Source organism: Myxocyprinus asiaticus, chromosome 4 (genome assembly GCF_019703515.2).
Source record: "Myxocyprinus asiaticus isolate MX2 ecotype Aquarium Trade chromosome 4, UBuf_Myxa_2, whole genome shotgun sequence".
Classification (NCBI taxonomy): domain Eukaryota; kingdom Metazoa; phylum Chordata; class Actinopteri; order Cypriniformes; family Catostomidae; genus Myxocyprinus; species Myxocyprinus asiaticus.
This window is the reverse complement of record NC_059347.1, coordinates 8,976,950-9,002,881: the sequence shown is the minus strand read 5'-3', so window position 1 is coordinate 9,002,881 and position 25,932 is coordinate 8,976,950. Positions and strand designations below refer to the sequence as shown.

At 39.1% G+C, this 25,932-nt stretch overlaps 1 protein-coding gene across 6 annotated transcripts in view; it reads right to left on the bottom strand.

Annotated features, from left to right (window-relative positions):
* The window catches only part of LOC127437095 (ankyrin-1-like), a 115,512-nt gene that overhangs the window by 12,237 nt on the left and 77,343 nt on the right, over positions 1-25,932 (bottom strand). For 3 of the 6 annotated variants that reach the window (XM_051691806.1, XM_051691770.1, XM_051691778.1), the window contains exons 33-41: positions 25,468-25,596; positions 25,014-25,133; positions 24,781-24,865; positions 24,563-24,637; positions 23,172-23,303; positions 22,747-22,908; positions 12,999-13,644; positions 7,350-7,689; positions 2,236-2,319 (exon numbers count right to left, since the gene is read on the bottom strand). In XM_051691806.1, the coding sequence (XP_051547766.1) occupies positions 2,236-2,319; positions 7,350-7,689; positions 12,999-13,644; positions 22,747-22,908; positions 23,172-23,303; positions 24,563-24,637; positions 24,781-24,865; positions 25,014-25,133; positions 25,468-25,596 (1,773 nt within the window). Of the gene's footprint in view, positions 1-2,235; positions 2,320-3,234; positions 3,661-7,349; positions 7,690-12,998; positions 13,645-22,746; positions 22,909-23,171; positions 23,304-24,562; positions 24,638-24,780; positions 24,866-25,001; positions 25,134-25,467; positions 25,597-25,932 lie in introns of those variants that run through there. The other 3 variants (XM_051691786.1, XM_051691796.1, XM_051691761.1) reach the window with 2 other exon arrangements.

Below are 25,932 nucleotides of genomic sequence, written 5' to 3'. Positions count from 1 at the left end.
AAATGCAGTATTTCATGACAAAATGCATTTACACTTGGAGCTGGTCGCATTTAGTCAACGGAAATGTAAAGTCAGCATTTTGTCAAGAGATGACACTTCAACGAATTACATTTTGTGACATAATTGTGTTGCCAACTGTCTCAAAAAGCAGGGACGTCCCATGGCAAGTGGCGAAACGTTTCAGAGGAACCTCAGTCCCATATTGAAGTGAACAAAATGCTCTAGTGTCTAGAGTTACAAAATGGAATGTATAAAAACAGTTATTTATGTATATTTCATTAACAGAATGAGCATTACGTGACATGCGGGGTGCATTTTCTCCACGAAAGGTGTTTTCTGTTATTCATAAAATGAAAAATATATTTGGCCTGATGTTCACAAAATGGAAGGAACTTGTGTCAATTTCGTGCATGCAATCAGGTTTTGGATTAGAATTTTGTGTAACAGCATTTTGTCATGAAATACTGCATTTCATGTAACGTACAGTAATTAATTCAGTCTATGAAATTAGTCATGTTACACATGTTGCCTCATAAACGTCAGCCTCATGTAGACTTTAAGCACTGTTCCAAAACGTATTGAGCAGCCTTGCTGTCTAATGCCTACTAAGGCAGTATCCTAAACTAAATGTAACCTCACAAGTGAACGCTTTACATAGACAGCAACTCTGTTAATGGCCATTCACGTGCAGCCTGCAAATATCACTCCTTATGAGAAATGCATGAGAGACTTGACTAACCTCACAGTTGATTCCAAAATAGCTCAAGAGTGCCTGCACTCTTTTTCAGTCATTATGGTTCAGTAAGTATTTTTCCCATTCATCCCTATTGCATAGGTATTTCAGAAAATTCTTCATAAAAGAGTACTAGGCCATGAATCAAACCAAATGTACAAGACTCTGTACTTAATGTCTTTCATGAGGGAAAGAACTACAATCACATATAACATTGCAAATGACATAACTGAATTGAAAAGTATGGACAAGGGGTCCTGGGTAGCTCAGTGAGTAAAGACGTTGACTACCACCCCTGGAGTTGCGAGTTCAAATCCAGGGCATGCTGAGTGACTCCAGCCAGGTCTCCTAAGCAACCAAATTGGCCCAGTTTCTTGGGAGGATAGAGTCACATGGGGTAACCTCCTCATGGTCGCCATAATGTGGTTCTCGCTCTCGGTGGGGCACGTGGTGAGTTGTGTGTGGATGCTGCGGAGAATAGTGTGAAGCCTCCACACGCAATATGTCTCTGCAGTAACACCCTCAACAAGCCACGTGATAAGATGCACGGACTGACAGTCTCAGACGCAGAGGCAACTGAGATTCGTCCTCTGCCACCCGGATTGAGGCGAGTCACTACGCCATCATGAGGCCTTAGAGCGCATTGGGAATTGGGCATTCCAAATTGGGGAGAAAAGGGGAGGAAAAAAAAAGTATGGACAAACGCAAAAGTATTGATTTGAAGTTGTTAAATATAAGTATAGAAACTACATATTTGTATTTTATTGCAAAAAATATTCCGATTTTTGCAAACATATGCGAGTGGACAGTCGCTGCGGAGCTTGTTTGGCGTGTTTTTTGGCTGCTGTTCTCTGAATGGTGGAGCATTTCTCGTGGTTAAGGATAGCGCAGTTCTTCACCAGGAATTACGCTATTACAGTAAACACAATTTTTAGTTGAAATAACATTTACTTACTATAGGTCTGTCTTTAATGGTTTGCAAGTTATTATTAAAAATAAATTCGCCAACTGAAAAAAGATAAATAAATAAAGTACTTCAAGAACCCAAATGCTGCACTCTTTTAGAGTTTAGAGTTAATAAAGCTAATGATCCGATACTGTAATCTAATAAGCATAGAAAATGAACATTTTTTTAAGGAGTTTGTCACAATTTATTTTAGGATCACCTTCTCCCTAAAGGATAAATGTGATGCTGTATTAGAATATTGTCTAAATGAGGTATCATAGAAGGTAGCTTAAGGTTGCTGCCTACTGTTTGGAAAAGTGTCCATGTCAGGAGCATGCAAATGATGCCTTTAAATGCTGTCTAGGTAGGCAGCTTACCACATATTGGAACAGACTCCAACACACGTTTTTTTTTTTTTTTTTTAACTGTAAACCATGAATCACATTTATTTGCAAAGCTACAAAAAAATAATAAAATAAAATAAAATAAATAAAAAATGTGAGGGTAATGTGGCAGATGACTGCTGCATGCATTAAAGCAGGATGAGAGAGCTGACCTTTTTGGTGACGATGTTGCCATGCTCGTCTGTAAATTGCTCCTCGCTCACTTGCTCCCCTGGTAGATCATCTGCCTCATCACCCTAAGTGAAATATGACAGAAGCAACTTAAAAAAAAAAAAGCCTCACTCACACTTTCATTTGATGTCTTCACAATTGTCTTTGTCTTGATTACAGTTATTTAATAAAAGCTGACTACAAAGGTCAAAATGATAAACCTTGTCTGAACCGCAGTTGGTAATTTGCACTAAAACATACTGTACCATGTGCGCATTCTACCAGTGTAATTTCATCAACACCCACCTTTACAACGTTATGCCAACCCATAAACTACAAATCAATGTTCCTCTATGACGATAAACTAGACCCATAGTGAGCAAATAGATAGATATATACCTGTAGACAGACAGACAGACAGACAGATAGATAGATAGATAGATAGATAGACAAATAAAGTTGATAAAAATTAGAGATCTTTTAAAAGTCTAATTTTAAAACACTTGTCAAGTTGGAGGAAATGTAATCTTTGTCTCCATGTTGGTTCACATAAAAAAAAAAAACAAAAAAAAACATTTAAAGCATTTTCTGCAAAAAACGAAACCAAAACAAAACATGTTTTTTACACCACCTCACTTTGATTTGCTAGTCAAAAGTTTTTAAAATATGAAACATATTTTGAAAACAAAATTGTTTAACTGCTTATTTTTCTAAAGAAATAATATGATTATTCTGAACTACTCATGCCAATGCTTCCTTTTTTTTTTTTCAAGAATTTCAGCTTCTAATGAGAAAGTAAATCTAAAAAGTTCACATACTTTTTCCTGCAACTGTACTCTTGCAGGTCATTGTCATACATTGTCACTTCTAAGTCAAACTCAACTGAAACCAATCCCCAAGTCCTACTGTCATCCCCTACAACCAACATATTCAAATAATGTATTTTATCACTATGTGAACCTCTCTCTTCTCTTTTTCTTTCTGTTTCCTCCTTTGAATACCTTCAGAATAACCCTGCGCCGCACCACTCGTGTGGTGACATTTTCCTCTTCATCGGCCATGCCTTCATCCTCACCCAGCTCACGATCCAGTTGAGCATGAATGAAGGCCAGCACAGATCGGACAGAGCTGCTGGCGATATGCAGGACATTTTGGCAACTGATCACCATGAAGGCCAACAGCACGAAGCTGAAGAGCAACTCAGTCACCATTGCCCACATAGTGTCACGATTGTGTATCAAAAGCACACAGACACTAACGCGCACAGGGTAAGGTCCATATACACGTTGGAAAGATGTTATCTTCCCCTAATATTTGTCTACCACTCTTTCCACAGGTTACATTTGAAGAAAGGAGAAAAATTATAATCCGAGACCTTTCCTCTTTCTCCCTCTCTCGTTTCTTCCCCTAGTCAGCTGTTTTGGGAATGTGGTTGGCTTTAGCTTCCTTTTTTGACTGTACTCTCTCTCTCTCTCTCTCTCTCTCTCTCTCTCTCTCTCTCTCTTACCAGTGTCCGATTGCACACGTGATCTTGATGCCTTAAATACCTGAAATGTGAGGACAACTCTCTTGTTCTGGTTAGAAGTTTGTGAACGTACACGAGCAGCTGCTGACATTTTTAACATTTTAATAATGTTTTTAATAATGTGTTAATGTGTCTTCTTGATTTGCATGTAGTTTAAGACTTACACAAGTCAAAATTTTACATGAACTATTTACAGAATGGAACCTCAAATTGTTTAAGGTGAAGTGAAGTGTGTTATTCCTGTGCCACATGGAATTGCTCAAATATTGACTGATTTTGAACAGGTTTCCCCAGACATTCCCACCATCTTTCCAAACTCATGCCATTATTTGAGCCAGTGCCACTGTGTTGGGCTGGTCAGAATGCTCAAACAAATAAAGAAAAGTTTACACTTTTTTGGGGAAACAAACCAACAAATGGCTTACTAATAGCTGTCCCTTTATAATGCATGCTACTCTAAGCTGGTCTTTTCAGCAGGAGCAAACACCAAATACTCCCTGTCAAAAATAGCTTTCACGTTCCCTCACTAAAGCTTTCACATGCAAATGTTACAAGTCCAGTTGCTTTACTTTAAAGATGTATGCCTGTTGTGTTACAGTAATGACAGTCTTGTGTCTTAGAAAGAGCATTGTAGTTTATGACCTTGCTGTCACTGCATTCCAAATCAATATATAATGTCCCCCCAATCCACGCCCCCAAATGGCCACTGCTTTAAGATCACAGAAGACAGGATCTATATTTAGAAACCAATGGGATGTGTCCATGTAGGGGTTTGATGTGTGTGTGTGTGTGTGTGTGTGTGTGTGTGTGCCACATCAAGCAACTATAAGCATTATACACTACACTAATTTGCTGTCAAAATACTACAAGCTGATAGACAGATAGATAGATAGAGTTGAAGTCAGAAGTTTACATACACCTTAGCCAAATACATTTAAACTCAGTTTTTCACAATTCCTGACATTTAATCTTAGAAAACATTCCATGTCTTAGGTCAGTTAGTATCACTACTTTATTTTAAGAATGTGAAATATTCTTAAATGTCAGAATAATAATAGAGAGAATTATTTCTTTCAGCTTTTATTTCTTTCATCACATTCCCAGTGGGTAAGAAGTTTACATACACTTTGCTAGTATTTGGTAGCATTGCCTTTTAATAGTTTAACTTGGATCAAATGGTTTGGGTAGCCTTCCACAAGCTCCTCACAATAAGTTGCTGGAATTTTGGCCCATTCCTCCACACAGAACTGGTGTAACTGAGTCAGGTTTGTAGGCCTCCTTGCTTGCACACACTTTTTTAGTTCTGCCCACAAATTTTCTATCAGACTGAGGTCAGGGCTTTGTGATGGCCACTCCAATACCTTGACTTTGTTGTCCTTAAGCCATTTTGCCACTTTGGTGGTATGCTTGGGGTCATTGTCCATTTGGAAAACCCATTTGCAACTGAGCTTTAACTTCATGGCTGATGTCTTGAGATGTTGCTTCAATATATCCACATAATTTTCCTTCATCATGATGCCATCTATTTTGTGAAGTGCACCAGTCCCTCCTGTAGCAAAGGATTCCCACAACATGATGCTGCCACCCCATGCTTCACGGTTGGGATGGTGTTCTTCAGCTTGCAAGCCTCACCCTTTTTCCTCCAAACATAACGATGGTCATTATGGCCAAACAGTTACATTTTTGTTTAATCAGACCAGAGGACATTTCTCCAAAAAGTAAGATCTTTGTCCTCATGTGCACTTGCAAACTGTAGTCTGTTTTTTTTATGCCGGTTTTGGAGCAGTGACTACTTTCTTGCTCGGCAGCCTTTCAGGATATGTCGATATAGGACTTGTTTTACTGTGGATATAGATACTTGTCTACCTGTTTCCTACAGCATCTTCACAAGGTCCTTTGCTGTTGTTCTGGGATTGATTTGCACTTTTCGCACCAAACTACGTTCATCTCTAGGAGACAGAATGCGTCTCCTTCCTGAGAGGTTTGAAGGCTGCATGGTCCCATGGTGTTTATACTTGCATACTATTGGTTGTACAGATGAACGTGCTATCTTCAGGCATTTGGAAATTGCTCCCAAGGATGAACCAGACTTGTGGAGGTAAAAAAAAAAAATTCTGAGTTATTGGCTGATTTCTTTAGATTTTCCTATGATGTCAAGCAAAGAGGCACTGAGTTTGAAGGTAGGCCTTAAAATACATCCACAGGTACACCTCCAATTGACTCCAATTAGCATATCATAAGCTAATCAGCTAATTGCCTAAGGGCTTGACATCATTTTCTGGAATTTTACAAGCTGCTTAAAGGCACAGTTAACTTAGTGTATGTAAACTTCTGACCCACTGGAATTGTGATATAGTCAATTAAAAGTGAAACAATCTGTCTGTAAACAATTGTTTGAAAAATTACTCGTGTCATACACAGAGTAGATGTTCTATATGACTTGCCAAAACTATAGTTTGCTAATATGAAATCTGTGGAGTTGTTAAAAAATTAGTTTTAATGACTTCAACCTAAGTGTATGTAAACTTCTGACTTCAACTGTAGATAGATAGATAGATAGATAGATAGATAAATGATAGAGATGCCTTAGCAATTTGGTAATACAGTAAGATATACAATCCTAAGTATATTGAGCACATATCAATGTAATGCTTGTAAATTACCCTGCCTGCCAATCCAATATATTTTGCAATTAGTAAAAATCAAATCAAATCACATAAACCAAGTCATTCATAACTGATCAAGCCTATTATTCAAGTAACTACAAGTATGAACCAGGTAAGAGGTCTTTTACTGTTGATTTGCATACTGCCTAATGTCACTAGACATCCTTGTGAGGTCACAAGGACACTGAAGGACAGCGATACGCCATATGCGCAAAGTCAGTGGGCATGGCAAGGAGTTTGGTATTTTTGTGCAAGCGTGCGCTACGTCTAGGCACAAGCAGGTTGGCAAAATTCAGCCTATCCATAAGACGTTGATAGCAAGGATTATAAATCTTTATATGCATGGAAAAAGGTGGTGCTCGTCTGGAATAATAGGATGTAGGCTCTGTTATATTATAGTGAATGTAAGTACTGTATATTAAATCATTTTCACTACTGACACAAAACATCATATATTATTATTTTTTTTTATAAATTTTTTTAACATCATATATTATTGTCAGTGAAATTATTTTATGTTCCACTGTATTTTCTGAATTTGGACATGAACTTAATTACCATCTGCTGGTGGAATCACCAAACTGCAACTGCAGGGACCAAGTTTAGAATTTGCGCTGAGAATAGACGTGATTCTCAGACGTCTCAGCGCAATTACCTGTTACTCAGGAAAATAGCAAATTGCACTTTTCGGCACTTCATTAACATACAATACACCCGCTGTTTGCGCGCATATGCCCACAGATTGCACTGGCATGAAAATTGCACTTAGAATTGCAGCTATTACAAAAATTGGGTAACAGTGCACGTGGAATTACGCTGCTCCTCGCGCGGTCACAAAAAAAAATAGAGCCCAGCGTGTTTTGGACATATGACAACACAAATGCAACAGAAAGAAATGATATCACAATGTCTTCTCAGTTCTTACCTGCCCTCTTAGACGCATGTCCTCCCAACCTCGAATGTTAGCTGTTCTATGTGGGAAGCCTAGTCCTTTCTCAAAAGGCTGTGTTCCCTGATAATGCCCGTGGATAAACTCAGCATGCCCTATGTCCCGCACTGGTTCAATTAGGGATTCCTGGCCTAGGCAAGACTGTTTAGAATCACAATCCACTGCAGCTCGCACTGATGACATCATAGATTCAATGGCCTGTCTAGGAAGGGAGCACGATAGAGACCCCACCCTACTTGGAGTTGGTTCTGGGGCCGAGTGCCAACCAGGAGCACCCTGATCCTGTAGGTACGACAGGAAGGACCCACCACTTAACCTAGGGAATGAGACAGAAAATTAGAAGTGGTAATGACCCAGTCAGCTGTGATAATTATGAGTAAAAGTAGCCTTCTTTCTGCTGCACTGCATAAAACTGTGTGTGGTCAGTGAAATTAAGTCAGCTAATAAATAAATACAGGCATGCAAGTCTTCATCCACTTAAAGAACTAATATGTTGATATATTTCCTATTGAAACATCCAGCTGGGGTGGGACATATCAAAAGGCTTGTAAGTTCCTTTAGTTTGCTTTACGGTCAAGCCCAACCACTCTTGACAGCTTGTACTTAAATACCACTTAACTGCAGCAACTTCCTTCGCAACCAATTGATGGCTGGTTAAGGAAATAAAGCACAAGTGTTAGTGCAACCAAAAACACACTGACAGGGCCAGCATTAAAATTTCCCCCCAGGCCCAAAGAGTAGGCTACACTACCGAGGGCCTTAATGGTGCACCCCTCAACCAAACCATGAACCATGGTATTTGTAATTTAAGGTGAGGGGACGTTCTCATTCTAAAGCAGGGGTGGGCACATTTTTGACTCGAGGGCCAAATCAAGTTTTTGAAACCAAGTGAAGGGCCACATACTAAATGTGTGACAAATTAAGCCTTTTTTATTTATTCCAAATTGACATGCCAACTACTACTGTACTGTAGGTATACATGGACATGCATAACAGTTCTACCTTTGTACAATATTTACCCTGTTTTTTTATGAACACACTTTTATATTTTGAAAAATTATACATTATATAAGAATTATAAATTTTTTTGAAACACCTCAAACACACAGTTCCCTATCTGTCACTCACTTGACGTTGTGTCGATGTAGTGACTCTAGAGGTCACTCTTGGGAGCCCGAAACACCTCTGGTCTTTGATAAAAGGCAAATGAAAATTGCTGAGTGGTATTTGCATGCCACTCCCCCGGACATACGGGTATAAAAGGAGCTGGTATGCAACCACTCATTCAGATTTTCTCTTCAGAGCCGAACAGTCATGCTCATTGAGCTGAATTCTCACGACTGTTCATTCACCTCTGCTGAATCTGACTGCGCATTTCAGCAGCTTCTCCCTCCTCTGCACTGGTGCACTGCAGAGAATGCCCCTGGGCGCTTCGGCAGAAAAAGAGAGTATATTTTTCTGAAAGAGTATATTTCTCTAAAAGAGCGGCACACACGGAATGTCTTTTTAAAGATGACTTTAGGTCGTTACCTCTCAACTTCAGACGGTCACGATCACTGTCTTTCGTGTCTGGGCGCGACCCACACGGAGGCAGCGTTCGTGGATGGTTCATGTTCATGTTCAGGCAAACTGCGTCTTCCTTGGGCAGAGCCCCCTCTGCCACAGTCTCCATGTTTGTAGCAACTCCACCCCCGTTGGGCAGGATCTACCATGAGACTTTCCACATGGTCGGCAAGACCATGTGACATTTTCCATTTAAATATCTCCCCCTCTCTTTGGGCGAGGTGTGGTCTCCGCGGTGTCCTCCCCTTGGGAGGGACACCCCCCGACTAGACCTGGCAGCTCAGTCGGATAATCCCCCTTATTTTTTAGGGAGTGGAAAAAAGAAGGGGAAAAGAGGCCACGACTGGGTTAGCCTGTCTCTATCTTTTGGGTAGTCGACTTGTCCCCAAAAGACCGTTCGACACTCATAACTATGTTGGGGGAGGTTACGTGTCAGCCTGGTGTGCTGGCTACGAGGCACACAGTGGTCTGCCCGTCACACAACGCCAGTTCACGTGACACAGTTCAGCCAGTTGCTGCGTTTTGTATAGGGACCCCTGGTGTCACTACATCGACACAACGTCGAGTGAGTGACAGATAGGGAATGTCCTGGTTACTTGCGTAACCTCCGTTCCCTGATGGAGGGAACGAGACCTTGTGTCCCTCCTGCCACAACAATGAACTACCCGCTGAAATGGCCGGACCTTGTCTCGGCTCCTCAGCATAAAACCTGAATGAGTGGTTGCATACCAGCTCCTTTTATACCCGTATGTCCGGGAGAGTGGCATGCAAATACCACTCGCCAATTTTCATTGGCCTATTATCAAAGACCAGAGGTGTTTTGGGCTCCCAAGAGTGACCCCTAGTGTCACTACATTGACACAACGTCTCGTTCCCTCCATCAGGGAACGGAGGTTACGCAAGTAACCAGGACGTTTTCTGCATCTCTACTCTTGTGCATATCACTGGATCTACATGCAAAATATGACAACAGATTGTAATATACAGTTCTGAAAAAAATAAAAGATTCTAATATTACTGAGTGAAACGTTTGGCATATTAAGGACCCATTCTCATTTAATATATATCAATACAATTATCAAATCATCTCAGCCCAAAGTACCAGTGTTCATTTTCAGATAAATGTGGACAAAAGGCTTGTGTCCAAGTGCATTGCTAGACAACTATTACTACATATCCATCACCATGAAAATATGTGCATTGAAAACAGAGGAAGAAAGCATAATCTTTGCCTTCCCCAGTTGTGGTTATGGCAATGTTAATGTGAACAATGAGTCTGGCCCCCTCTCTTGGCAAGAGCATCAAAGTCTGGTGTAATTTTCGATGTAGAGATCCTCAGAACAGCTGACAAGTGGCTATTTGTTAAATTTGATCTGTGGCTGGATTTGTTGTAGTTCATGACTGAGAAGGTTTGTTCACACACATAAGTAGACCCAAATAAAACAAGCATCCTTTGGCCATGCTTTTTAATGTTTGGAAACTTTGTTTTATCCAGTGAGGTATAAAACTGGTCAATTGTTGCTGTTTTGAACTTCTTCTTTAAAGCATTGTCACATTGGATGTCGATAAGTTCCAGTTGTGTCTGGTGGTGATTTCTCGCTGTTGAAAGACAGGGGGCATGATACAAGTTCAAGATCAGTCTCAATTTCCGCAAAGTCTGTGAAGCGACAGGAAAACTCGGCATGCAGGTTGATTAAAGTGCTACTGTGTGTCTCAATGTGACACTGTAGTATTGGTGATCTTAGTGCGGCCAGTGTCGGAAAATGAGAGAGAGATCGGCTGCTTATTTGTCTAGAGAACAACACAAGTTTGGCTTTGAACATTTTCAAGTTGGAATACAATTTGTGCACAAAAACGTCCTTTCCCTGAAGTTTCACATTTAGATCTTTCAAATGCCCCAGTATGTCCGCACCGAACGCAAAGTCGGCCAGCCAATCTGTGTCTTGTAACTCGGAGAAGTCATCAGCTTTACCAACCATATCAAGGAACGTAACTATCTCACTTCTCAATTCCCAAACACAGTGAAACACTTTCCCCAGGCTTAGCCAGTGCACATTTGAATGGTACAAAATATCATGGTGCTCCGCATCTGTGTCATTGAGCAACTGAATGAAGGTAGTAGAGCAGGCGGACACTGTGTCATACAAATCCGAGCCCCTGGTGGTTCCCATCACTGATTGCAAGAAGTTCCTCTCTTATTTTGAAGGATTCATTTATTCCTCTGACAAAAATCAAAAGTTGAGCGGTGTCTCTGATGTCAGTACTCTCATCTAGTGCTATAGAAAAAAGGTCGAAGCCATCTGCTTTTTTAAAGTTCAGAGATTAGCTCCTCAGAGATCACTTCCACATGCCTGGTTATGGTTCTGCGTGATAAGCTAATGTTCTCAAATTGGCTTTTAGTACCAGGACAAAGTATATCAGCACTCTCCAACATACAGTCCTTCACAAACTCCCCATCCGCAAAAGGCATGCTATGCTTTGCGATTGTATGTGCCACTATGTAACTAGCCTTTGTTACCGAGTCTTGAGTAGAGCACTGTTTAGTGAATGTATTTTGTTGGGCTTTTAATTTCATGGCAAGTTTTTTTTGCCTTTTCTGCAGATGACAGGTTGACACAGTTTGCATGCTTACTTGAATGCTTACTTGAAAAATGATGACTGAGGTAGTTATCTTTAAAAACGGCAAAAAAAAGTTATCTTTCTTGGCATACCAGACATAATGCCTTCTGTCCGACACTGGTGAACAAGTATTTTGCTGTCCATTCTTCTTAAACGCGACATTTGAGTCAACTTTTCTTATTTTTGCCGTACTCATTTTTCACTCAATCATCTCAAGGCAGCAGTGAATTGGACATGACTGAGCTCATTCTAAGGGTACGTTTACACGTCAACGATGTACTAAAATCGGAAAAGTTTTTCCTTTGCGTTTTTGAAAAGTTTCGCGTACAGAGGACAACGTTGTCAAAACGATCCCCGTTCACACGGATCCGCGGAAATAACTAAAAACGCTGTATTATGCATGCCAGTCCAGTAGATGGCAATGTTACTTTGTAAAGAAACACTGCGAGCCTGCGCACATAAGCATTCTACCACAGAGCGGTGAATACAAACAATGAAGATGGCGAAATCATCGAGCAATTTTTCTGGATGGACGATTAGTTTGCTTTATTACTACAATTACTTTGCTGGAGAAGCGTCAATAAACTCAAAATCTTGAGCAGCACAAACACAGTCCTGTAGTCCGCCACTGTAATTTTGAATGTCTCGCGCATTGTGTTTTCAGGCCCCAAAAAGTCGTTGTCATGTAAACAAACAGCCAAAACGCATAAAAAGTTTTCCATTTTTAGTTGAAAACTTTGTCATGAAAACGGCCCCTAATTCTGGCAGAATGTACATGGTTTAATATACCGTACTGCAGGCAACAGCAGTATCTATTCGATTTTGTTTGTATAGCACCAAATTAGTCATTTTGGACCAAACTCCTAACTCTAATATAATGATATTGAACACTTTTTAAAAATGCCTCGCGGGCTGTATAGAAGTGCCCCGTGGGCTGTACTTTGCCCCCCCCCTGTTCTAAAGAGACATTTTATGACAAAAAATTGTGTAGTTCAAAAAGAGTAATAAATATTTTGGGTCCATTTCACAAAATGTAAAAAAAAAAGAAAAATACATTTTATATGTGTATATCAGCTAAATCTCAGTTGTGTCAGCTTTTAAGAATACACTAGTGGATAGATGGCCACAAAACTCCAATTTGGATTTAATGAGGTCTAAGAGTTGAAAATGATTACCCAAAGATTATTCAAGAAGCAGGGGTGGTCAAACCTGCTACTGGAGGGCTACATTACAGATATAAAATCAAACTCTTCTCCAAGACACTTGCCTGTAATGTTCAAGCAACCCTGAACACCTTGATAGGCTTTAATTAATGTTGGATCTAAACTTTGTAGGAAGGTAGTTCTGCAGGTGCACGGTTGGCTACCCCTGTCCTGAATAATTTGTACCAGTAGAGTCATCTACCGGTCTACAAAGTGTTTCAGTGACTAATGGGCAACTCACCTGTCATCACCATTATCTGCCCGTCTTCTTAGCCCAGGTGACTCACTCATTCGAGCATATATTTGATGTTGTCCTGAAACAAGAGATATGCTATCTTCTAAGCTTATGCCATTGCCTCCTCCTCCTTCTCCCAACCCACCATTGGAACTGTCTTTAATGTTGTTGACTTCTTCACCTACAGCCCCTTCCGACCAATGACCTCTGTCCAGAGCATTGATGTTGACCCCTCCACTCAGGCAGTGCATCCCGGCAGCACTGTAATCTGAGTCTGCCCCAATGGATTGATCCTCAAGAAGCTCGATGGAGCCACTTAAGCCTTCCTGATCGGCAAGCCCCACTGGTCCATTTCCACCAGGACTACCACTCCTGGAGTGGCCCAGGCTCCTGTTTAGAAGTGCCTCGGAGTCATCGGCATTACTGCACTCCAGAGAGGAGTCCTCCACAGCCACAATAGAAGGACTATTGCCTGTGGGCCAAACCTGTACCTCAGACATCTCCATGAGTGTGTCCTCTTCTGTGGTAGCAATGGGCGCACACTCCATGCTTGACACTTCCTGCCAATAGGGCTCATTGCTCAGTGGCGAAGGCAGACTGTACTGCATGGAGGCCGGTGAAACTAGTTCCTCCTGCACCACCAGCCCGTAACCTGGAGGGACAGAGAGAGGCATGCTGATACAGGCCCCCCCACTGCACCCCCCAATCAGCCCCACACATAAGTGACCCCAGGAGGGATGTGCTCCAGACCAGGGGGTGAGGGAAGGGAGACTGGAGAGCAAGCCCAACTGACTTAGTAGAAAGCAAATGGGGAAAAAAGTAAAGAATTTAGGGAGGTTGTTGCAAGATATTCAAAGCTGCTGTAAGCAATTTTTTGAATAAACCACATACAATGTCGAAATAGGTGTCAATAAAATAGGTGTCCTGAGAAATCACACTTGTCACTGTGACATCCTTAGGCTCCGAATGCAGCCCACATGTGTTTGTGAATTAGAAAACTTGGTTTCGAAGTAGCCACCCAACACTGTATTCGAGTGAGCAGTTTGCCATGTAGTTTTGGATTAGGGATGGTCTACTTCAGTTGTTAAGTCTGACAGAACATCACTTACAGCAGCTTTGGGCCAGCAGCGAGAGCACAGGCATTGGTGGTACCAGCAAGTATGCAGTTGTAAAGGACTGTTGCTGCCCCACGGGTTGTCACATGAGATAAAGGGGGGTTAAAGAGAAACTTTCAACTGTCACCAACCAGGAAGTAAAAGACACCCCTCTAGAGTTGGGGCAGAGCACCCTATACACGCACACATGCTTTCTCTTCCATGCTCTCATTCCTAGAATCATGACATTTTGTTCTCTATCAGGCTCAAGAACATGCATGCAAGCAACTAGCAAAGATATTCCATCATCCTCAACAGCCATTGTTCTTATGAAAAAGGGTGATATCATACATACACTCACAATTGTCAACAGTAGTGAAGAAATAGCTCAAGTTAACTTAATGCATTTATGTAACTTTTATATAGTCAAAATATTAGTCAGAGATATTAGTCATATAATAAAATGCATCTTATAGGTTATTTTAAGAATGTTCTTACCCATGCCTATCCTAAAAGGTGAAGCATGTATTTTTTTTGTAATATGCAGTCAACTATGAGTAAGTCATTCATAGGCTGATTCCCTCGAAAAGTGTAAAAATTTTGCATGATCAAAACATTGTTCTGTTAGTTTGAGAATCCAAACTAGACTGCACAGCACCAAAGGCTCGTTTAATGACATAAATGTGGAGCTGATTAAAAAAAATCCCATTTGAAAAAGTAATTATTGTAGTATTTATTTTCATTACATTTGGTGACACTAGTGGTTTAAGAATTGCACACTTCACCATTAAATAAGAACAAACAAACAAACAAACAAGCAAGTTCTATAGATACCATATCTCTGGAATACCAATTCATGAAGAAAATAATTATTGCTTAAAAGTACCAAAAATAGGTCTAAACAATTACAAAAAATACATTCCTAGTTTCAATGTTCTATGAGTGTGCTTACATGCACAATCTTATACTGATTATGCTTAGTGAGCTGACAACATGTAAGGTCATATAAATGCCTTTAACAGTGTTCTTTTATCAAGGAAAGGTCAATGGCGGGTTAATCAAAGCCCCATTCACAAACCCATATTTTGCCAATTACCCGATCGCGCTTTGCATGTAAATGCCTTTTTCTTATTTAATGTGCCCTATATCTTGCATGTACTGTATGTATGGTTGAACTTGCATGGTTGGTTTATCATTGTCAAGTGTTTATAATGAGCTGATTTTTTTCAGGGTTTTATTATAAATTTAAACACACTCAATGACAGAAATGTCAATAAAAGTGCCACTATACAGTACTTAGAGAATGATGTGTATTGTCCAAGAAAGATAATTTTGTGTATTGTCCTAAATAACAATCTTACTCTGACATAAACAATGGGACTTATTGACCAGTCTGTTTCCTCTCTCCTCTTTACAACCCCCATACAGATAAGACCTGTCATACTGAGCACACTACACACACCAAAGGGATATCTTAACCACATTGCCCTGGAATGGGGGTTCATAGGGAGGATGCACTTAATAATGTGAACTCATGCCTGTGTAGATAATTTACAGTTGAATGGATATTACAGAATCAAATACTGCTACATTAAATAGCTATATATACAGTATATATATATATATATATATATATATATATATATATATATATATATAGAGAGAGAGAGAGAGAGAGAGAGAGAGAGAGAGAGAGAGAGAGAGAGAGAGATGTTTGATAATAGAAATTATCAATTTGTGAACAAATACATATGGTACTTAAAGTGAGATGTGCAAATAAATTCATGGTCTCATTTAGATTAATCATCTTGGTTTTTAAGCTTTGTCACTTTAGGTTAGACAATGATGAAAACGTATGAAACCTTTATGAATATTATAATATTCATAAACAAAAATCCAAACAAATATTAAGAGTGAAGTGCAAAGTTAGAAGGAGAAAATGATAAAAATGTGAGATAGAATAGAATAGAATAGAGTAGAAAAGCTCAAGTTTTCTGTGAAGTACTCCTGTAACTCTACTTTTTATTGTCCCACGATAAATTAAGTTGTAAACATAAACCTAAAGAATTCTGATTAAAAAAAATTACAATAACGTAATATGGATGCTGTGTACAGGCAATCATCCATTTGAGAACACATCTTTCAGTACTACAATAGATCTTGTCTATTTGTGTGTATTTGAAGGCCTTTAAGACACAGACACAGAATGGGAAACAGACATGGACACACAATACACAAAAACACAAATACGCACACGTCACAAGCTCAATTAGATAGTAGTAGCCACTCAAGAAAAAACAATCTGACAAAAACAAAGAAACAAAGAAACAAAGAAACAAACAAAAGCCAATACATAATATGTTATGTATAAAAATAAGCATAACATTCATAACATACATACAATACATAATTGTGAACAAAGAGAGAATAGGACCTATTTGAAGTTAATCTCTGAATGTACATGTAATAGACAGACATGAGGAAAAAGACTACATTCACATAAATATGTGATTGTACATTGACCAAAAGGTAACAGACAAACATATGTTTGTGCTCCTTATGCAAAAAGCAAAAACAACTATCAAAGAGCTCTGTCAGCACTGCAAAGGCCTTCATGCAGTTTTCCTATAACGTGCCATGCTCAAACATGAAGTTCCATTCTCAAACATCATGCCAAAAAGGGATATTTTATTTGAAGGGCATTACACTAGGACAATTATTACATAAGATATGGAACAAAGTATTTACAGATTCCATGAATACTCACACACAGTATTTGCAAGTTTGGTAAAGTTACTTATACCTAAAGACTATAGCCTTATTTCACTTACAGTATCTTTATCTTAATTTATTCAACACATATGCCACCATTGTGTCTCATAGTACAGTTAACCAGCAAATACTGGATTTTTAATAAACCATGTGAATGTGTTATTGTGTCCTATTCCAGAGCCCTTCAGACTAAAGTTTTGTCAAAAGCTCCATGGAACAGTATTCATGCTTTATGCTCTCCTTTGATACATGCAGACAGGGTCCAAAATTAACACTCGCCAACTGCCAAATGCAAGAAAAATTTTTACTTGTCAGTTGGTTGCTAACTTTACTAGGTACTGCAACATAACATATGTTTTAAATCAAATTTTAAGAATGATAATCTGAATCTCGCTGATGTAAGAGATTTGAGCAAAAGACCACCACCTAGTAAAGAAAAAAAAATCTGATTTGATGTGAGCGTCTTCTGAAAAAATGTGATGTTTATGTGAAGTTTATCTAGGATTCATATTCTGGTAACACTTTCCACTAAGGTTCCATTCGCTAACATAAGTTAATGCATTCTTAGTTAAAGTTAGTCATTAAAAATAAAAATTTTCATTGTTAGTTTATAGTGCATTAACTAATGTCAACAAATATAACTTTTGATTTTAAAAATGTATTAGTAGATGTTGAAATTAACTAAGAATAATACATGCTGTAAAATAATTATTCATGTTAACTAATTTTAACTAATGTTAACAAATGGAACCTTATTGTAAAGTTTTGCCCATAATTTTGTGACAGACATATTTTCACAGACAAAAAGAGACTGACTTATCTTGTATAAAGTGTTCAGAGTATCCCAATAACTGTTTGTCACCAAAATGCAAACAGCTACAGAATTCAATTGGTAAAGGGACAAAAATGTATTTATAGTAAGATAAATGTAATTTATAATAAAATTTTTGCAAAATACAATTTAATTGCTTGATAAGAAATATCTAAGTATTTGAACCTACCAATGTGTGGCAAAAAGTTACTTTTGGACCATGCATGCAGAGATTATGGAATGAGACACATCCAAGGAAGTGTAAACAGGCCTCATGGCATAAAGACGAGAGAGGTATTGTTTGGATGGAAGAAGACAGAGCGAGAGAGAGACAGAAACAAAGGAGACATGTGAGTCAGAAACACCTCCCTCCTTTAGGGGGCGTTTAGCATACAGCTAATGATGGAGGGGGTTGATCAGAGAACAGAGCAATAACTTTCCTTTTTTGGAAGGGGAGGGTGGCTTTGGAAAAAACAAAGAAAACACACGACTGGTCTGAGGACAGAGAGATAAATGAGGGCCAGAGGTCAACATGATGTCTGTATGAAGTCAAAGGTCAGAGAGGAGGTGCAGAGGAGGAGGAGAAGGAGAGGAAGAAGGCTGGGCTGCATGTGGCATATCAAGAAAAACACAAAGCATGGGGTAAAGGGAACAGGTTTAATGCTCTGCCAGGATAAACAGAGTGCTCTCGCCATTTGGCTCTTTCAATGCATGTCTTAAGAGAATTGACATCACTTCTTGTTCACATACTTATTTCTACACTATTCATAGGCATCACATCAAAAAGCATGGCTGTCCCTTTTAGGAAATTTCTGTTTTGTTTTGGTTGCTACTGCTACAGGCCTTGTTACATGTTTTGAGTAACATGTACTCGTAGAAGTCAATACTCCACAAAGATTAGGGACAATTAAAACCTAAGGTAATCCTAAGGGAAAAAAAGCATTTATGTATTAATTTTAGTCTTTCACTATGGGATACACCCCTTACGCATATTCCTAAGAAGCCTAAATTTCATTATGCTAGCCTTGTTGGCTGGCAGACATGATGCTTGTGTCTAGGAGTACCTCCGCTCCCCCTAAATAATGGACTGCTACAATGTCATTACGTTATTCAAAACCTTTTTCTCAGTTATCTCCAGATGTCTGAATTACTGCTCTCAACCTGGATTAGCTAAGAATTAGCATTCAGACATGCTGCAAGCTACTGAACCAACCTGCAAAGCAGTTGCTGCCTTTTTTAGGGCCTTGAGTGCCTCAATACTTACCATCTACCAGGCAGTGATGCAGGTCAAGGAGTTTCCCAAACAAGAACAGACACAGTGGAATGACTTACTTGACCTCCAGAGATGCACTGTTTAAGATGTGGGAGTAAGTGGGGGGGGGGGGGGTGGTAGTTTAACCTGGAAAATGTTTTGAGAGAGAGTCTATCCTGGATGCACTGGTGGCCTCAGTGGGCATTTTTGGTCCAGCTTTGAAGGGGAAATCAGCCATGGTTTTCTTTTGCATAAATAACATCTCAAGCAATGACACACATCAGGTCTGCTCTTTAGATTAAGATTACAGGTGTATGACACAGACTAGCATGCCAAGCTAGCATGTCTGGCAAAGGTGTCAAACTCGGTTCCTGGAGGGCCACAGTCCAGCAGAGTTTAACTCCAACCTTAATTAAACACACCTGAAGCAGCTAATCAAGGTCTTCAGGAGTGCTTGAAGATTACAAGGAGGCATTTTAGAGCAGGGCTGGAACTAAACTCTGCAGGGCTGCGGCCCTCCAGGAACTGAGTTTGACACCCCTGCCCTAGTGTCTGCCAGAGTATGAAGGAATATGACAGTGTAATGTAAGGATTAGGGATCATTAGACTTGACCATCAGAGGAACATTTTAGAAGATACCCATTCTCACTTCTCAGCCAGCGATATCCTCCAACACAGCGGGAACTACAGAGGCAGGCAGCTGAGGCACCACCTTCTCCACTTCTCTGTGTCAATCTGCAGGAAGTGTGCAGACACACATGTTTAGAGACTAAACATTCTGTGGCTGATTGTCTCAGAATAAAGTGAAGAGATTGTAGAGAAAAACCAGGTGGTGAGACAGCTCCTCTCAATTTTTTCAGAACCCCTAGAGGAGGTTGAAATCACATGAAGCACAACGATTTTACCAAAATGCCCATCCACACTTGATGTAGATGGGGTGGAGAGAGAGAGGGCAGATGGAATTTTCGGGATCGCTTTGATGCTGATGCAGAAGAGAAGCAGGAAAGATAAAAGGGATGACGATGCTCTGCTACTCTGTTTACCTTGGATTACAGTCTGCCCCTGCCATGCCACCCTGCCAAACTCATGCACAGGTGGCAGCCTTGCATTACAGATGGACCAACCAGCTCCTCATCCCATTCAGGGGGTAAAGAGGAAGAAGAATGTAGCCTCGAGAAGTTTCCCAATGCAGGGAGGAAGCCCACAGCCCACAAATTCACTGGCTCCAACTCCTCATTTCCTCAGAGATCAGGAGGGGCTGAGTTTCAATTCCCACTAATGTGGTAAACAAGGGTTTAGTATAGTGACGAAAATAAAATTGGTTTTTCATCCAAGTGGTGGCATTCAAATATCTTGTACTTCCTGTCTAACAGTCCGAGAGTGTTTGTGAATTGTGTAGTCCTGCTCAGGTAAAGGAATACTTGGCTCGCTATTTTGACTTGTAAAAATGAAGACAATTGGTTTGTGGCACCTCAGATGTTACAAAATCCAAACACAGCCCACATAGATTATGGGGGTACCTTCACAGTTTATCTACCTGGTTGGCTGAGGGTATTTGAGACAGGCAGTCAGGCAATGTGGAAGTAAGGCCATCCCATAGTGAGACACATAACTGAAACTTTAGGTTACTTGCGTAATAGCAGTTCTCTTGTATGGTAAGGTCTCTCACTAGACCATCCTTGCTGCCCAAAGTGAGAAAGTAGTGTGCTTGTTTTGATTAACCCGATGACTTTGTAGCTACATTATGTAGGGGAAGCGGAGCAACTCCTTGATGCAAGACTCTAATCTATATATCTGCAACTCTATGTCTGTGAATACTCGAATGGGTTGTATCTCATTGTGCGTCACCTCACTCATGCTATGAGAACAGGGGTTATCCAAGTAACCTATAGGCCACACTCTATGTACAATCCCTAACCATAGCCCTAAACCTAACCTTTACATTAACCCTAAACCTAAAATCTGATAGATTGATAAGAATGTTGTTCTAGAACCAACAAGGATGTTATTCCCAGAAAATACGCTACTTGGTAAAATTTCTGTCACCAAATGTGTAAGACCTATTTTGTAATTTTCTAATATGTGAGATCTGATGCAATGTATTGTTCATATTATCATTGCCCAGACTCTTGCTTTACAGTCAGTTTTTAAGATTGTGGGTGATGCCAGAGAGAGAGAGAGAGAGAGAGAGAGAGAGAGAGAGAGAGAGAGAGAGAGACAGAGTGAGAGAGAGAGAGAGAGAGAGAGAGAGAGAGAGAGAGAGAGAGAGAGAGAGAAAGAAATCAAGATTCTTTGCTTAAAACTTTTGCATTAATGTTACCATCTCTTTCTTTTTCCTTCAAGGGAAAATCCATACCTGCAGGACTGACATGTTTCACTCTGGCCTAGTTATAGATGGTGATCATTTGTATACAAATGATTACTTACAAAATGTGTATGCCAGAAAGCACCACAAAAACAGGAAACATGCTATTCAATGAACTGATATCTGGAATTGATTAGGTTACCTTTGTGAATAGAATGAAAGGAACCGAATTCATCATATATCAGGTAGCCAATAAACATCAATGTGACAGATAAAAACTCTGGATGCATAATGTTAAAGTAATAATTCAGGTAAAAAACAGTTTTAGCTCCTCTGATAGGATCTGTTGCATTATTTCGATTACCACAGAAAGTAATTTTAACTTGTCCCTCAGATTGTAAAAAAGATGAAAACCTGTTTAGGGTCATTACCTACAATGTAAGTATACTAGACAAGTGTTACAGAGGGCTTAAAAACTTTTGCTGGTGCACATAAATTTGTCACTCCAAATTTTTGATTATTTTAGTTGTCTAAATTGAGGTGGAAACTACTTTTCTAGGTGGATGAACTTCTCCACTTTTCACTGGTGGAGTCTGTTCTGTGTATTTGTACAGTGCCAATTTTTCCACCCATGTTCTTTGTGCATATCAGACGGTTAATAACTATTGTAAAAATCAGGGAACATTTCAATGACATCAGGGTCATTGTATGACTGGTCATACAGAGTCTTTATATGACAGGCTAAAAAGGTGCTGCTGACCCAATTGAACCATTACATGTTTTTTTGTTTTTTTAATGTATTTCTTTTTAGCTTATCATGAAAGATTGCATATAACTAGCCTCTTTGTCTCTAGTCTCATGCTAATACCTGTACATGTACTGTTGACATGTAGGCACCCATTGTAAGTGCATTACTGAAAAGTAATTAATATTCATAGATGCACAAGTCATATTTCTTCCTGTGGCTTGCTATCTGATGTTCTTTAACCTAGAATATTCCTCTGTATAAACAGTTTTCACTTTTACTTAAAGATTCAAATTAGTCTGAGTAATTTGACAAACATTCATTGTTATATGTTAAATGTGTCCTAACCAAACACACAATAAATCGATAGTGCAACTAAATTATTTTACTAAAGAAACAAGTGAAAAATGTAACCATCATGATATCCTAATTTCAAAAGGTAACAAAATCTTTTCGAGTAATTTTTTTAATATTTCCCTGAAATAGTAAATGCATTTATTAATATTTTACCAAAAAATGATCAGAGACATTTTGACAGGCTACAAAGAAATGGAACAAGGTAGTGGAGGGGTGTCTTCAGTCCTGGTCCTGGTGACAGCAGAATTGCAGGTGGAAATGTTAAGCTCATAGCCAAAATATAAGGGGACAAGGGTTTGAACTGGAGCTGACATTAGCTGGATGAGAGGAAAAGCCAGCTTTTGGAAATAGGATTATGTGGGACAAGTGAAGACAAGTAAAGAAATGTCACTTGGGAACTCAAAAGTGTCTCTCTTACCATTTGTGATGCCAGGAGATAGATGGTCTCGGTCATGATGTCTGGACCTGGAAGCCTCTTGCTCCCAACAGCCCTGCTGGCCTGTTGGTGGTCCCTGGCCCTCCAACATGTTCACAATGTCCACTCGGTCAATGCTCTTCAGGGCCATGTACAGGCTGTCCACTACAGTGGTGAAAGACACATAGATGGTGGAGAAATGGAGAAGGGGAAGACAGGGTAGTTGGACAGAAAGGATGAGGACAGAGACACACCACTGACAAAACCAAAGGATTTCAAGACACTATTAGGAAAGACATCCAAAAAAACCCCAAACAATTATTTCAACCACATTAGAGTTAACTGGATTATTCTCTATAAGGTAAAATTTCCTTGTAGATTATTTGGGCATTCTTAGCATCAAAGTAAATGGACATTTTAGCACTCACTTTTAGCTCTCTTCCCCTCTCGAGTTGCCCACAGGTTGAGCAGTGTTGAGCTCTGCTCTAAAAGGGAGTTGGGATTCTCCACTCGAATCTTATTTATTTCATCTACATTAAACTGCAGTTCACGTCCCAACTCTGCACAGGAAGAGTTACTCATTGTTAAGTACCAGTTTCATCATTTCAGGCTTGAAGCATGATTTACTGAAGCATGGGGGCCACGTTTGTGTCAGATCTTAAACTAATCTATTGATAAATAAATGGACAAATCAATGGTTAATCAATTAAGAATTGTATAAATTGGTGGATACCTACAGTCAATAAAGTAAAATGTAAACAAATCAAAGATTTGATGATCAAAACTATGAATCAGTTCAGTGTCAAAACAAAAGCAAATGGACAAAGTTAATAATTGAAAAGCAATGCACATTTCCTGTTTTTTCACCCCTCTTACTGTATGCATTTATTGTGCAAAAATTAAAGGCAAAATGCACACATAATTGCTTTGCTTTTTGTGTCATTGTAGTTAGTGCAGTCCATCATCAAGTTTCATTTGATCGTATTTTGGCACTAAAATGCTTCCATAATAGATATCCTTTGCAGAACAGAATTTGTTAGGCACAAGTGCTCCTTATATGTAAATGAGTAATTTTTTTATGCAAATTTTCCTTTGGCATCATCAAACACCTTTGAGAGCTACATCAGGGCATTTATAGACAAGAAATATGGAAGGCCATAAGAACCAAAAACACGTTAAAATTTGCACTTGGTTCAAGTCGTCTGCCAACTCTGCAGATGAGCAAAATATGTATAGACAGGAGAATTTTGCTTGTGTGGATGTGTTGGCAAACATTGCAGGCAATGAAAATGCAGCATAATGGAAAAAAATATTTGCATATATGTCATGAAAGTATATGCAAAGTATAAAAGAAAGAAGAAAGTATATTCCTTAATTTGATATGGTATTCTCTATTTGTCAGTCATCTTTGTTTTCAAAGTATAGACTGTTTTTTTAATCAATTGCTGATTTGTTTAACCTTTGTTTTATCTTAATCTGTTTATCCAACATTGTTCAGACTTTCCAATTAATTAATTATTAATTTGTCAACTGACTTATCATTTGATCAGTTGATTTATCAATTGATCAATTGATTATGAAGTTGCATAAATGGGCCCCCATACTGAAGCCCTAGCATGAAAAAAGTGTAGCTTGTGCAAACTTGCAAGATCTTTGTAACGCCAAATAATTAATAATTTATAAAACATTTTATACTTTATTTTTATTTTTTTTATATGGGCATCCAGATATGCCTTGAAAAGATATAGCCAGTTAAGCATTATGCTTATTAAGCGAAAAAAAGAAAGAAAAAAAAGTGCATCCAAACCCACACACTCACCAGCCCAGCTCAGGCCTAGCTGTTCAGCTATTAAAGCCATCTTTAACTCCGTCCTTTCCATGGCGCTCAGTGATGCTGCAGAAATCAGACCATCATTGGCTCAAGAGTTCAGCAATCTGATGCTGCAGCTCACATCTTATTCAAAGCAGGGTCAGGCAAAGTTGTATGAGATTTGGGGGCATAACATGCAGGAGTTGTCAGTGTTGGAGTAATCTTACCCATGGCTGGCTCATTTAGAGCACTGTATCTTTCCCTCAGAGCTAAAGGAGTTAGAGTCCTTCTTCGGTCATCAGTTCCTATAATCTGTTATAAAAAATAATAATAATAATAAAAAAAATAGATACATTGTAGGAAAACTATTATATAGGCTATTTAAGTGTGAGCAGTGTGTGAGTGCTTGTGTGGGTAACTAAAGCATGTGAGAACATTGGCTATTTACCCTTTGCATTACCTTAATGCATGGCGGCATGGTAACATTAAGGTTACACAACACATGTTGACTATCTTCATATTTGGTGGATTTGCGCAAGAAGGACAAAAAGCCAGAATGGTCTTTACTGCTGTCCCTCACCTGGGAGAGAGGAGAAAGAGGTAGATACACTAAGACACTTTATGTCATAAAGAGAATGGAAATTATTTGCCCATATACAGTGGAGTCCAAAAGTCTGAGACCACAATGAAAAGTTGTTGTTTTTTCTCATTTAAAAGTTTTAAGAATTTGAAATATTTTAAATAAAGAAATGGTGAAGGGCAAAATATTAGTTGCACTTGCATCAAAATCAAAGAAAGAAATTTGTTGTTTATTTTTATTATTACTGAAAAGTGTCTTATTTGGAAGTACTGTAATAAGGAAGCTTGTCTGAATAATCAAACTGGGATCGTCTATGTGAATGTGATGGCTTTACCTTGACAGACACTGGCAGTCTGTTGTCTCTGAAAGCTTGGAAGCTAAAACAACGTGGCTGCTGGGCAGCTTTCCTTATGGGAACCAAGTTTCCTGAACACTCCAAGTACAATGGCATCCCCTCCATGACCTGTAGAACACATGCCAACCGAGGACTTACAGAAGATGCATCCAGCCATCATTTACAAGTAATTAATGCAATCCCACTTGTTTGTCTCTTGTTGCTGGAAATTTGTTTGTAATTCCTTTCATTTTTCCGTTCTCTATTTTAAGTAAATCTTTACTTTTAATGCAGATAAAATGGCACTTTTTTAAGCATATGCACGAAGTCACCAGGGTGGTGCCATTCAAAACTGAACTGAGAATGCCTACATTTTAATTCAGTTCCTTTATTTGAATTTAGCAATTAAAAACAGGATGTGAAATTTTAATTCAAATGGAATTACATTTAATTAAAACAATGAAA